Source organism: Argentina silus (assembly GCF_951799395.1).
Source record: "Argentina silus genome assembly, chromosome: 20".
In the NCBI taxonomy this organism is placed as follows: domain Eukaryota; kingdom Metazoa; phylum Chordata; class Actinopteri; order Argentiniformes; family Argentinidae; genus Argentina; species Argentina silus.
This window is the reverse complement of record NC_139674.1, coordinates 13,958,100-13,973,099: the sequence shown is the minus strand read 5'-3', so window position 1 is coordinate 13,973,099 and position 15,000 is coordinate 13,958,100. Positions and strand designations below refer to the sequence as shown.

The window sequence follows — 15,000 nt, the reverse complement described above, 5'->3', positions numbered from 1 at the left end:
CACACTCTACACGCCACACATGGACCTTGATTAAGCGCAGTGGGACATTGATTGATTGGTAAATGGATGTAAACTTATCCCACTTGAGACTATTCTGAGCTGGTGTTGGTATGATATTTCTCCATCATTCATGTGTGTGTTCTGTGTTTGTGTTGTGTGTGTGTGTGTGTGTGTGTGTTCTGTCTGTGTGTGTGTTTTCTGTGTGTGTTTGTGTCCGCCCGCGTATGTGTCCGCCCCCCGCCCGTGCGCGCGCGTCCGCCCCCGCGTGTGTCCGCCTGCGCGTGGTCCGTGCTTGCGCGCGCGCGTGTGTCCCCGCGTGTGTGTGGTCTCAGGTACTGTCCGAACTGCAAGGAGCACCAGCAGGCCACTAAGAAGCTGGACCTGTGGTCCCTGCCCCCGGTGCTGGTGGTCCATCTGAAGCGCTTCTCCTACAGCCGGTACATGAGGGACAAGCTGGACTCCCTGGTGGACTTCCCCCTCAGGTAGAGTCACTTCACTCTAACTCTGTCTGACCTACATGGACTCTCTTTGTACTTAAAGGGAAGAGCAGTAAGTAAGCCTTGCATGCATTTGTACGAGCCACAATGGCCCAGAAGGGTCAGGGGCTCTACTGTAGCGTGAGCAAGCGTGACAGGACGCTAGCTGCTACTTGAAAGGAAGACAAAAGAATGACAATTTGAAAATAACATTAATTTTAAATGTATTTTTAAAGTGACCTTTGTACTGTGGGAGAGGCTCTCTCTGTCTGTGTGCGTTCTGATGAGTCGTCGTTTGTGTCCCCCCTCCCCCCTCCAGTGACCTGGACATGTCTGAGTTCCTCATCAACCCCAACGCCGGGCCCTGTCGCTATGACCTCATCGCCGTGTCCAACCACTACGGAGGGATGGGAGGAGGTCACTGTAAGTCATTTTTAACCTCCTTCGTGCAGCGATCCTCAATCCTGGTCCTGGAGAGCCGCAGTGATTTCAGGCTTTTTCCTCCCAACGAAAACACGGCCGATTCAGCTCACCAAGTTTCTGGAGATCAGTTGATCCCTTCAGCCAGGTGTGATAATACCATTAGGCCGGCCGGGACTGAAAGAAAAACCTGGACCCACTGCGGCCCTCCGGAACCAGGGTCAAGTATCACCATTCCAGTCATTTAGCAGACTCTTAATTAACCTCAGTGTGCTCAGGTTAGGGAGCTGAAGGAGTACTCCTTCAGTACATTGATCCTCGGAAAGAGATTGTGCTTCCAATCCATCTCCTGTCGTGCGAGCACCCTTGAAGAAGAGTCACATTGTCTTGTTAATGACTGGTGTTATCTCTGGCACCCTCAGATACGGCTTATGCCAAGAACAAGGACGATGACAAGTGGTACAACTTTGATGACAGCAGTGCATCTCCTGCCAACGAAGATCAAATAGTGGTGAGCGCCTTAGGCTTCAACATCAACAGCCCCAGCAGAGCCCGGTGCCCGGTGCTGTAGTCGTATTTCACAATGAGTCTAGACCTACTTTACCGTGTAATGGAATGGAATGGAATGGAATGGAATGGAATGGAATGTCTTTCACTGACTGGGTAGTTTGTAAAGTACTGTAGCTAAGTATGTTGAGTTCAGGTGATCTTGTGTTGGTGAGTAACACTTCTTACCCTGTGTGTGTGTGTGTGTGTGTGTGTGTGTGTGTCTTTGCGTTTGTGTGTGTCTTTGCGTTTGTGTGTGTCTTTGCGTTTGTGTGTGTCTTTGTGTTTGTGTGTGTCTTTGCGTTTGTGTGTGTCTTTGCGTTTGTGTGTTTCCAGTCCAAAGCAGGGTACGTGCTGTTCTACCAGCGCCAGGACACGGTGAAGGGAACCGGCTACTTCGCTCTGGACCGCGAGGAAGAGGAAGAGGAGAACGGAGAGGAGAACGGAGAGGAAGAGGGGGAGGAGGAGGAGAGGAAGAGGAGCACCTCGGCTCAGGGAGCCACGGCACAGAGTGACGAAGAGGACGTCAACGACAACAACGACAATAAGAATGACAACCAGGAGGAAGAGGAGGAGGAAGAGGAGGATGAGGAGGAGGAAGAGGAGCAGTCTAGTCGCGATGTCACCATGAAGGCCAACTGAGACCCGGGTGGAGAGAGAGAGAGAGAGAGACGAGGTGAGACAGGGGATATTCATCCAAAGCCATATGGACACACAGCAGCGCGCGCAGAAAGCCGCACTCCGACCCGGCCTGGTCCGGTCCGGTCCAATCCAGTACCACACGGAACGAACGGGCTAGCAGGGTAGAACCGCGGGGGGTGGGGGGTGGCGGGGGGGGTGGGGGTGGCGGGGGGGTCTAAAGACCGTGCTGCCTGGAACACTCGACGCTAAGCAATCAGGACCCTCTTCTGTGGGCCGTCCGGTAACGGTGTGTCCACTCTCCGCTTCCTTTCTTTAGATGAGGGGTTTTTTTGTTGTTGTTTTTTTTGGTTTCTCTCTCACTTCCTGGGAAAAGTGTCGAGCTCTGAAACGAACGATGAGATGGACGTGAATCAAAACTTGACTAATTTAGACGCTGTAGGAATCACCTGCAAACACACGCTCCAGTATCAACTCTGAGAATGTCAGTGGTGTCGTGCTTTGATTCTCTCCCTCCCTCCCTCCCTCCCTCCCTCCTTTCCCTCCTGCTTAGTTTTATATATACACATTTTGAGAGCGATGCGTTGACATATCATCATTTTACCATAATAATTATTTAGTTAGGCCTTGTAAATATTTTGAATGAACACTGAATTATCTTGGTTGTCATGACGCGCTGAAACCTTTTGAACTTGTCCTCCTTGTTTTGTTGCACAGTCCCTCCCTCCTTCCCTCCCTCCCTCCCTCCCTCCCTCCCCCACCACCCCCAGTTTTATATAGAATCGTATATATTAGTGCCACACGTACTGCAATTGTATTTACTCTCAGAGGGTCCTCTCAGTTAATACGCTTTGAAAGCTGCCTTTAAAACAAAACAACAGCCAGTGGTGAATGCATCTACAATACAGGACAGTTGTGCTTTGTGTGGAGCATTAGGAGTGACGTTTTATATAATGTAAAAAAAAAGAAAACTAAAAAAAAAACAGCCAAACGAAACAGTCTGTCAAAACGTGCTGCTGTGACCTTGCTTTTTTTTTTTTTTTTTTTTTTTTTTTTTAGACACATAACCAATGTATGAGAACAACGGATAAAAACAAGCCTTATGTTTTTTAAGGTGTGTTTTTTGTTTCTTTCTGGTCCCTATTGCAGTCTCCTCGCTTCATGAAGCCGTCTCACTGGGCTGTCACGATTCTGCCACATTCTATAGCTTTACCAGGGGGCCAAATCTCCAGTCTTTCCTCGATTCCTCGCGTCCGTTGATGTCCTTCCTCTTCACACTCATTGGAGGAGGTCTCTCTTAGCTTCCTGCTGCCCTCAGACCCTCTCAAGAGAAGACTTTTGAGATTTGGCCCAGGGCTCCAGGAGTCAGTCTCTCTCTCTCTCTCTCTCTCTCTCTCTTTCTCTTTCTCTTTCTCTTTCTCTTTCTCTTTCTCTTTCTCTCTCTCTCTCTCTCTCTCTCTCTCTCTCTCTCTCTCCTCTCTCTCTCTCTCCCTCCCCACCTCCTGTACGTTCTCACTCTACAGAGGCGCGTTGAGATTATGAACAGTGGTGAGACATTAGATGTCCTTCTTCTCTTGTTTGGATCACCTCAGCCTTAAACTCTTAATCTCAGACTGTAGCCTTTTCTTTGCACATTACGTCACACTGTCCGTCTGCATGGCCCTTACACACACACTCATACATACATACAGTACACGTGTACATGTGTAAGCAAGCGCAAGCACACGCACACATACAGTACACGTGTAAGCAAGCACACACACACACACACGTGTATGCGTGCACATATACTTTGACACACGCATGCAGGCACACATACACATTTAGATACACACACACACTCTGTCACTACAGAAACATCAACGAATGGTAGCCGCTACATCAGGAAATCAACACATTTTTTTCAAAACTCAACACAAGGGCAGGAATGTACGCTGAAGGACTGTTTACTGAGCAGATGCTTTGAACGATGCCTTCGATTCACCGTCGGGCCGGAGTTCTTGATTCGCCTCTTATTTTCTTTTCTTTTTTTCTCTTTCTTGCTTTGGTTGAATGTGAGGGTAAAAATAGTGAGGTGTCATTGCCTTTGATATGAACTCTAGAAATACTTGGGGTACTGCTGTATGTGTCCTCTTGCAAGGGAAAAAAAGCTTCATTGTGATCCAGTGTTTGGAGCATGGAGAGTGGTCTTTCTCTGGAGAAGGGGGTGGGTCAGGGAGGGGGTGGGGGTGGGGGTGTTGGGGTGTTGGGAAGCTACAGATCAGCCTGATTGAGTGAGACGTGACTATACAATATTGTACATAAGAGTTCACTCTGTGAGTGCACATTTGATAAATTTATTTATTTATATGTAAGCATTTAATAAAACAATGTATTTAAGACCTTGGCAAGACGGATAATGTACGGGGGATATGGCTTTAGTCCACTTGTTCAGAAGTCTTGCCTGTTCTCTTCTGGGGTTGACGGCTCTTTTTAAGGATGCTCTATTGTTTGGACTTTTTTTGTAAAGTTAATCCAGACATCCTTGCATGACATGGGGGGGGCGGGCGGGGGGGTTTCCAGGTTTGGCTGCACTTGAGTTCACTTGGGTTTACATTTGAAATGTGCATGTGTATTTATACACAAACTTCAATAAAGTTGTGTAAAGCCTTCTGTGACTCCGTCTGTTTGTTCTTTTCCCTCTGTGTGCTGAGGCTGGCGGAGGTAGAAATCGGAGGACGGGCCTCATTGTCATGAATGGAACGAGGAATTCCTCGTTCCATTCCATGCGTTACAATGCGTTACAATGAGCCCGTCGTCCGTTCCGTCAGTCTTCTCTGTCTGTGAATTGAAGTTGTTTTATTATGAAGCGGAGGGAGTATAGGGGAATTAACGATAAATGAATGGAATGACTGAATTGCTAAATGTAACACTCAAATGGGCTGTTAGCGCCCTCCTGTGGATGAGAATGTCATTGAACGGCAGAGAAAAGAATGATTCAGCATTTGAGTTACATGGCCTCTTGTGGTTAATAAAGGTGTAACAGAATCGTTCACGCAACATTGTACAGTAAAACATGTTGGAACACTTTTATTAATGGAAGGAGCTACGAAGAATTTGGACCAACTAACTTCGTCACCTTCAGAATCAGGGAATGGATTTATAGATGGAAGAGAGAGCAGAAAAGGAAATGGAGGAGAGGATGAATCTTATGCCAATAGTCTATATTTGCAGTATTAGGATTATGGGAAGAACATGTGGATGAAAGAGAACAATTCATAATTCATTTGCTTATGTTTTCAGTCTGCATAATTTGGGGAAGGCTCATTGCACAATTGCTTGTTTCAGGCTATACCGTTCAGTGCATTTCCCAATAGAACAACTTTTAATAGGCGTCTGTAAGAACATGAAATACTGTAGCCTACTTTATTTATAGCCCGTAAAAACGACGAAAATGTGTGCTGAATAGACTAGCCTATGCCTGCAGATGACAGAGTACTCCTTTTCCCACAATCCAATGGAGATGGTGCGCGGTGTTACGAACAGTCTGACGTTTCCCGCGAATTTTATCCACAGTTGATCGCATATTCCCTTCATTTTCCACACGTCTCACTGGGAGAGGATGCATATGCGGCAATACCGCGCGGAATGTGCCCGTGCGAGAGGCATGATGATCACCTAACCTATGGATATGGATAGGAGAAAATGAATGCGGTGGGTCATTTTTACCTGCTTTCATCTTTTCTCTGTCTTTCTTTTTTCTTTTCTTTTTTTTTATACAACAGAGGAGTGTTAAACCTGTAACCTATTCGCCGATAGTCTGTATACGGACTGCGTAGCTTAGCGTTTTGCTGGACCGTGGTGGCACACACGGTTACAATTGTACCATGATGGAGAAATATAGGCCAAGTCAGTTCAAGGTTTTGTTTTGTCAGTCGGTTTATATTGTATTTATTATTGGACTGATAGAACTTTGCTTTAATTTATAATACATTCGCTCGAAAGCGTATTTTGTCTGTTAATTATGTCGCATATTTTTTGATTTGCAGCAGTGGCAAAAGGTAGGTATACACGTGCTCGTTATGGGTGTTCGGTGTCATATCACGCGCATCGATGATAATGTCTAACGTGCCTGTTAAAAATGCTTTTCTTGTTAAAATGCGATTGTGAAGCGCTACAGCATATACGTATTTCTATTACTACTAAAGTCAATTGTTATCTTTTTTAATTATTCTTCTTTTTTTTTTTTTTTTTTAATCTGTTGAGTTCTCTAAACCACTGCATGTCTACAATCTATGTACCCAGCTGTGACAAATTTACCCGAGACAAAATATAGCATGTCATTTGAGGGGCAGGGTGGGTGGTGAGACTATGGGACGGGAGAGGGCGAGGGGGGACGCATGGGTTTGGGGACTTGGGTGGGGTCTTCTTGGCATTTAAAGACGTTTACGCATGAGCTACGCTTTTACGCACAGAGTGACCACATGGAACCTCAAATTCATTAATCATCCATTTGGACTAAGAAGATTCTGAAGGGGTGAAGAAGCCACTGATGGCCGTCAGTTCCACTATGCTCAGGCTGAGGTAGTAGTTTGTGCTGTTGGTCAGGCTGTGACACTGCCTGCTGTGGAGTTGACTGCGCAAGCTACTGCCTTGCCTGCGCTGGTGATGTGCGGCACACGTTGAGCCGGATTCTTCCTTGATCAAAGCAAAACATGAGTGGATCATATTGAGTTGTAGACTACCACCAAGTGTTGTTTCAACGTCGTTGTAATCCATTACTGTACTGTGCATAGCCTATTTGTTAGGCAAACGTGTGTGTGTATTATATATATATATAGGCCAGGCTCAAAAACTGAATAGAGCAATTTGTTGTTTTTTGTGCCATTCCCAATGAATTAATTAAAAAACAAACAAACAAGGAGAATTAAATCTGTGGTATACTTGTTCCTGGTTATTTATTGTATTTCTGTCCTTTTTTCATAATCAAAGGAGAGAAAAAAGATACATATTAGTACATGTTGTACCTGTGATAAAATCCAGCCTGTGATAAAAGGGGAAGTTATCATCTCCAAGCTGATTTTAGTGTTGGTCATAATGACAGTTCTATAAAGGCCAATTTCTTGGACCCAAAGGATCTCTTGAAAGTCCTTTTTTTAGATATTAGTCTTGATCTCGGTCTGATAAAACCATCACTTGATAAACATGCTGTTTTTTAAATAATGTCTCAGCCAGATCAGCCAGACCCAATAACAGGAGAGGATGAGGAGCACAAAGGTGAAGGGAATCAAGCTCGGTGCCCTCTGGAAACATCAGAGGACGGGACGTATTTTGTGTTACTACACAAGCTGTGTATTTGAATAGACTATACCACCCAGGAACTATAGTTATGTTATGCTTACAAATAGATGGAAATCCACTTACACACACACATACAGACACACACATACAGACACACACACACCTTCTAAAGAGTTTAGAGATTCAACCCTCCTACCACTAAGTGACCTTGAGAAGAAACACTCTTTATAGTGGTAATGTGAAGCTGTGTGTGAGAAGGATGAAAGAGAAAGAAAAGGAATGGTGAATGGTGGAGAGGAGGGGAGAGAGGGGATGGGAGGAGAGGAGAGGGGAGGGGAGGAGAGGAGAGGAGAGATGGTGGTTTTGATGGTGGAATACCGGAGAACAGGAGGGAACATGTCAAGGCCATTCAATCACAACTGAAAATAACATGTTCAGTCCGACCAGATGGTTCCCTGTATGTTGAATGGAGTTCAGTTACAGAGGTCACTGTAAAAGAAAGGAGAGGAATATACATGTTTTCTCCTTAAAGTCAAGCCGAGTTAGATTTGCATATATTTAAACATGTACTGCACATGGGAGTTAGGTGTATTGTCCTGTGTACTGGACTGTACAGTACCAGTCAAAAGTTTGGACACACCTTGCCAAGAGTGTGCGAAGCTGTCATCAAAGCAAAAGGTGGCTACTTTGAAGAATCTAAAACATAAAACATATTCTGGTTTGTTTAACACTTTTTTGTTTACTACATAATTCCATATGTGTTCCTTCATGGTTTTGATGTCTTCAATATTAATCTACAATGTAGAAAATAATAAAAAATAAAGAAAAACCATTGAATGAGAAGGTGTGTCCAAACTTTTGACTGGTACTGTATATGTGTATAATTCAGTCCTTATGACAAAGAAAACATAACTTACACAGCCTGTTCTTTATGATACCAGACCAGTATGTTTGATAGCAAAATGACTGATAGCAAAACCATATTGATTGTTGCAGAAGCATTCAGCCAAAGGTCTGACTAACTGCCCTCCATGTCAAAATCCCTCAGGCAATTCCCTCCGAGAAACCTATTGACCTAACATGTAGATTTTTCACTCCTCAAGTGCAGTTGGGAATGCAAAGTGCAACATCATTGATTTTTTTGTGGGGTGGGGGGTGTGTGTGTGGGGGGGGGGGGGTTTCCTCTGCCATTTCAATGCGATTCCAGATAGATTGGCCTGGTAATTGATTTGGACTGCAACTGAATGCTTTCTGGGACTATTGATTTTGGGCTTGTGCTACCAGTCTCCAAATCCAATACAGGTCCTCTCATACAACATTGCAGGCTGTTTGTGTTGCATGGAGGGGTATTTGAGTTCAGCCATTATCCCTGGAGTAATGAGCAAGCAAGATAAAAGCACATTCAATCATATTACATTTAATTTTGTTTTTTTTTATTTTTGGAAAAAGAAAAAACACTGAAGGTAAACATTTTCCCCCAAAGTCATCATTGCACATGAATACCATAAACATTAAAAATATTCTTTGACTTCATAAGTTACCTCTTGTTTACAAAATGTACATTTCACATTGACAAAGAGAAAACTGAGGGTAGAATTGACGTCGGTCCACCAAAAAGATCTTCAGAAGCTACGGTCCAATGCTTCTCCCCTTCTCCCCAAAGTGAGCCCTCATTTACCCCCCCCCCCCCCCCCCCCCCCACACACACACACACATGGATTGAAAGGGAATTCATTGGTGTAAACATAACATGGTCGATACTCCCTCTTTCCCATTCTTACTCCAGTCCATTCCCTTTAAATCCATGGGGGGGGGAGGGGGATGAGGATGAGTGCCCACTTTAGGGAGAAGGGTAGAGAGACACAGCGAAGCCTCTGTGTGAGTTCCACGACTCTCCTTCATTCTTTTCCATAAATATACACCTAAAGACATTCCCACTGTGCCACCCTAAGGGAGGCTCCACTCCCCATCCCTTCCTATTGTCAGTCACAAGTAAGGGGTGTGGGTTCGAGAGAAACGATTGGTAACAAAACAAAACAACAGCAATGGCTAATTTACAGCAACGGGAGGGGCGAGTACACCTCGTGTGTACACCGATAACGTCCGTCTTTCACTACAGCGTACTCAAGAAGATTAAAAAAAAAAAAAGAATTAGAACAAATACTTTTATATATCAAAGGGTTCACTCACTGCCTTCAGCAATGCACGAATCCAATAAGTCCTCCGTTTTCCACTTCAAGAACCTGAGTTAACGTCCATGCGCAGGTATGGGTGGCACCGTATGATAAAAAATAAACACATCTTCATTCTTTCACATTCGGCTAATTGAAAGGCTAAGCACGTAAAACATGCATTCATACCACAGGTTCATTAAGGACGAAACACTCGGCAACAGTGTTATAATTCAGTAATCCAGTCTTCCTTCCTGTTCGCTGTTGAGAGAGAGCAGATACACCCCACTCCCCCACTTGGTGTCTTTCAACCCCCTCCTCCCAAAAACAATAACAACGTTTTTGAATATGATAATGTCCAAAAGACGTATACAAAAGAGATGAGATGAGGAACGCAGAAGCTCATGAGTGGGGTTACTCACTAGCTTGAGTTGATACTACCTGGGGGGTCGAATGCACATAGCATTCTCCGATACCAGAGAGCATCTCATAGCAGTACACACCATTCCAGGTTCTGCATACTGTCCAGCCAAAAAGGGTTCTTCAGCTGTACCCGTAGGAGAAACCTTTTGAAGAACCCTTTTGTGGTTCTGTGGAACACTTCTGGTTCTATGGGGTTCTTCAGCTGTACCCGTAGGAGAAACCTTTTGAAGAACCCTTTTGTGGTTCTGTGGAACACTTCTGGTTCTATGGGGTTCTTCAGCTGTACCCGTAGGAGAAACCTTTTGAAGAACCCTTTTGTGGTTCTGTGGAACACTTCGGGTTCTATGGGGTTCTTCAGCTGTACCCGTAGGAGAAACCTTTTGAAGAACCCTTTTGTGGTTCTGTGGAACACTTCTGGTTCTATGGGGTTCTTCAAAGGGTTCTTCTATGGGGGAGGAGAAGACGAAGCACAGGACATGAAAGGAAACAGTAGATACAGTAAAGTATGACATCAATGGTGACAACGTCACTAAATCTCAAATTTAACATGAAATACACTATACGTTATATACTCTACAAGATTTTCTTTTATTAAAATAAGGTTGTTTTTTTTGTCATGGAATGTATGTAAAAAGAAAAATGATTGCACCGTATGAAAAATATGTCAATTACTACCACTTTTATGAACTTATCATTTGCAAATATTGTCAGATCTTGAGAAAATACATTGTCAGTAGAGATAAGTGAAATATGCATTGAAGGGCACATATGAATGAGTACTCACTCCTTCATATGAATGAATACTCACTCCTTCATATGAATGAGTACTCACTTCTTCATATGAATGAGTACTCACTTCTTCATATGAATGAATACTCACTCCTTCATATGAATGAATACTCACTTCTTCATATGAGTGAGTACTCATTTCTTTGGGTTCAGTCAAAACCATCACCATCTTCACGTTCTCTCCCAAAGCAGCATGCCATTCAAATAAACGACCAGAGTCGACCACTCAACAGATAAATCAGTTCTCTTCAAATGAAGGGATGAGATAAGAAAGCAAAAAAATATATCCATATCTTAACGACTATGGAGCCTTGAGACTGCTGTCAGTAAGGGTGTGATCTTTAAGGTTCCTTGTCATTTGTTTGACTTCTCTTGAATCTAGGAGCTACTGTATCACACACCAAGGCCCATAGCAGTTTACACCTGGGCCCAGAGCAGTTTACACCTGGGCCCAGAGCAGTTTACACCTGGGCCCAGAGCAGTTTACACCTGGGCCCAGAGCACCAGGTGATTCAGTGCTTTTTTTGGAGGAATATTTACATGATAGTCAACCGAGGGGACAGCTTCTGATAGGCACAACCTCATCTGACTGGTCTGATTGCCACCAATTCAAAGGTGATTTAGTTAAGAAATAAAAATAAACATACTTCTCCATCTCCTTGTAGGACAACATTTTGTGCACTGCAACTACAGGCCAGAGAAGATTTCATTCATTACAAGAATTTGTCTGTGTACAGTACATTATGCATAACAAAACAAACAAGAAAAAAACAATACAGTTGAAGTTCCTATTCATAATTCTTCATTACCATTTTGACATCAATGGGAAAAAAAACATCGACAAGATCAAGCCAAAGAAACACAAAACCAGTCCAGTAGACCGTTGCACCTTGCTCAGATTCTCAGTCTCACACCTTTTTTTTTCTTCACATGCAATTGCAGTTCAAATCACAAGATCTTAACGTCGCTTTAACTCCTGTTAAAGTCCACTCTCATTTGATCCAGGCGAGAGCTAAGCTAGAGTGAAACCTTTTGAGGAACTTCATCTAACTTGCTCAGGAAGGAGAAACCAATGTCAGTCGAGTACAACAAGACAAGAACACACCTGAACACCGCACCTTGGTCGATCACTAGAACTGGTAGAAGAAATACTTCAGGAAGTGAATCCTTTGAAGCCACACTGTGGCGAAGCACGAGACCAAGCTGACTGGTCAGCACAGTCCAGCATCACATGACGAGGGCCTCAGGTCACATGACAAGGGTTCATACCACACAATCCTAAGCTTATACCCACCCGTAAAGGGGAGAAGAAGAAGTAGAAGAAGAAGAAGAAGAAGGGGACATTGTAACATCTCCAGAAACCAGCAGATGAAAGGGGGAGGGGGCGGGGGGTCTTGAATATCACTTACGGTACAGCACTGAGAGAAAGGATTTTTTTTTTGGGGTGGGGGGGGGGGGGGGGGGGGGGGGGTCATGAGAGGGGGCTGCCAACTCCAATCCACCCTCTAGCCCCAAACCCCAAGACCCAGAGACACTTGTCATGTCATTGATAGGATAGGAGCAGGCAATATGACAGACACTCAACGTAGCCAACCAGAAGGATCGGTGGAGATGTGACCACGTTCCTTACAGCCAGTCGCATCACACCAACGAGACTGCTGCGTCTGGCGGGGCGAGGGCCTGCTCATTTACTGGCCTCTTTTACATGACACTAGAAAACAGGCTTCTTAGAAAAGATGGCCCAGCTGAAGAGGGACGTTTCTTATAAATCACTTACAGCACTGATAGAGAGGAGGGACTGAGAGAGGGATTTGTACGGGGGAGAGAGAGAGAGAGAGGGAGGGAGGGAGGGAGAGAGAGAGGGGTGTGGCTACAGTACTGCTGGTTGAGGTGCCACGCCCCTGTCTAGGAACCCTGGTGCGGTTGCTAGGGCTGACGGTTGCCGTACATCAGGGGGATGATGTAGACGGTGATGTCATCTCCGGAACCCAGCCGGTCGTTGGTGATCCTCCAGCCCCGGTCCCTCAGCACGCCCCGCGCCCGCATCACGAGGTCCTGGGCCGCCATCGTGTACCTGACACACACAGGAGGAGCAGACTCAGCTATTTAGTAACCTCACCTGGTGCTGTAAGCCTTTATTTGAGCAGGTACTTACTTAGAAAGTACCTTTATTTTAGCAGATGCTTAGAAAGTACTGGGTGGTGGAATCCTAACCTGACAACATTGCATATGTACCGCGTTACAACCGCTGTTGTCTATTTAGATTCACTGAACACTGAGAATATTTAGTCATTTAGAACCAGCCAGGTCGTTACAGTATCAATGGTCGTGACGTTATTGAGGTAACTACCACCCTGGTTACCACCCTGGTTACCACACGGTTACCAGGCAGTTTCTTAGTAAATACCAGCTGAAACAGGGCTGTAAAATACGGGGTTAGTGCGAACCTTAATATAGACTAAATTCTCTCTTACAGTTATGACCTGGTTAAACAAGACATGCAGCCAGTCAAGGACAGAGAGCTGGTGTACGCAGACAAAATGGCACCAGAGCTAAAAGGAGAAGTGTTATGCCTAAAATTGTCACTGTCAAAAATGATGTCTCATTTGCAAGATGTTGGATAGTCATTGCATTTACTCAATATGAAGCACCGGTCATGACTGAATAGTTTGATGGAAGGTGATTAGATGAGTTTTAAAAGATGTGCCCAGTGATTACACGCACACACACAGACCTGTGTGGGAGAGAGTGGAGAAAAGGAGGTTTTAATGGGTTTTTGTTTTATTGCACTGGGCGTACACACATGCACGAACGCACGCACGCACACACGGGCACACACGGGCACACACATGCACGCACGCGCAGACACACGCGCCTACCTGTGTAAGTCATCTGGGTCACAGTTGGCCAGGAAGGAGCCGACTGATTCGGCCACTTCCTCATTGGAGAGGACGTCCCAGAGTCCATCTGTCCCCATCACCAGGACATCGTCGGCTCCATGCTCATACTGTGGCAGGTTGTACACCTTCACCTGGGCACCACACAGGAATAAAAATACATTTTATCCCAATGAGACTAACTTGGAAATAAATGTTAATTAAAACAATAACAACAAATGAGGAGATTGGGTACACAGGCAAGTCTTAGTGTACACTTAGTCTTTAAGTGTATTGAATTCAATATAGTTATAAAGCAAGCAGGTTTTTTTTTTCCAACGTTTTTGCTGAGAGACGGACACACACACACACACACACACACACACACACACACACACACACACACACACACACACACACATACTCAGATGATTTCATCATTCACTGTGAGAAGTGGATGAGTACTTCTACATTCTGATAAATGTGTGCAACATCACACAAGCTAGAAAAACAAGAAAAAGCTTCCACTCTGCTTCTGTTATATAATCTGTAGACACGTTCCTAGACACTTCCGCCCAAATGCGCGAAAATGTCTGGTAGGCCAACGCGTCAAACTTGGCCTTCATTAAGCCAATAGAAAGAGTGTTGAAAACGGACGGTGCATGGCCATTGGCTTTGCTTCTCATCAATCCTCTCCCACAGCCCCTCCCCCCCAGTGCTTGCACGCCACACGTTTCTGAATTGGAGCTACACCTCACAGCTGTCTGATTCCCTGAAAATCAAATAACAACAAATACTTTTCTCAGTAAATTCACTCGCACTAAGGCCAGGTTTGAGCCATTGTTATTCCAGGCTTATATGCGCTGTCTGCAATAGCCTGGGGACAAGGTTATATAACATGTAATCTGACTGAATATAACTCTATTATATTCCTGCCAACATGTATTGGGGGCGTGTATGATCAAGGTCGCCGTTAATGACCCACTGTGGTCGACCACACTACCCATCACATGACCTTGATTTGACCAATGCCATGACATAATCCGTCTGGTGCACTGTGCATCACCAACCCCCCCCCCCCCCCCCCCCGCGCCCCCCCCCCCTCTCTCTTTGATCTCAGGCACAGACCTGAAGTATGCCATGTGATGAAAGCTAACATTACACTGACATGTCTCATGCATATTTAACAGCACATGCAGTGTTTATTTTTATATTCATTCAACTCAATAGAAGTGGTAGAGGTATGGGGGGTGGGGGGGACGGGGACGGGGACGGAACGGGTTGGGGGGGGGGGGCGGTTGGCACTGTAGTTGAGGATGAAGAGAACCAAGAGAACGTCTGCCAACGTCTGCCGAACCCTGGGTGAACTCAGACGGTAAT

General features: G+C 45.0%; 2 protein-coding genes across 8 annotated transcripts in view; one reads left to right on the top strand and one right to left on the bottom strand.

Annotated features, from left to right (window-relative positions):
* usp15 (ubiquitin specific peptidase 15) overlaps positions 1-2,251 on the top strand; it is a gene marked incomplete at its 5' end in the record, with an annotated part of 18,550 nt that extends 16,299 nt beyond the window's left edge. For all 7 annotated transcript variants that reach the window (XM_083692154.1, XM_083692155.1, XM_083692151.1 and 4 more), the window contains 4 exons: positions 333-482; positions 796-899; positions 1,319-1,407; positions 1,779-2,251. In XM_083692154.1, coding sequence (XP_083548280.1) covers positions 333-482; positions 796-899; positions 1,319-1,407; positions 1,779-2,084 — 649 coding nt within the window. In that variant the 3' untranslated portion in view covers positions 2,085-2,251. The remainder of the gene's footprint in view (positions 1-332; positions 483-795; positions 900-1,318; positions 1,408-1,778) is intronic.
* A 6,547-nt stretch (positions 2,252-8,798) lies between these two features.
* LOC310820727 (protein phosphatase 1H-like) overlaps positions 8,799-15,000 on the bottom strand; it is a 29,790-nt gene continuing 23,588 nt past the window's right edge. The window contains exons 9-11 of the mRNA XM_083692498.1: positions 13,624-13,775; positions 9,040-12,818; positions 8,799-9,003 (exon numbers count right to left, since the gene is read on the bottom strand). Of these exons, the coding sequence (XP_083548624.1) occupies positions 12,671-12,818; positions 13,624-13,775 (300 nt within the window). The 3' untranslated portion in view covers positions 8,799-9,003; positions 9,040-12,670. The remainder of the gene's footprint in view (positions 9,004-9,039; positions 12,819-13,623; positions 13,776-15,000) is intronic.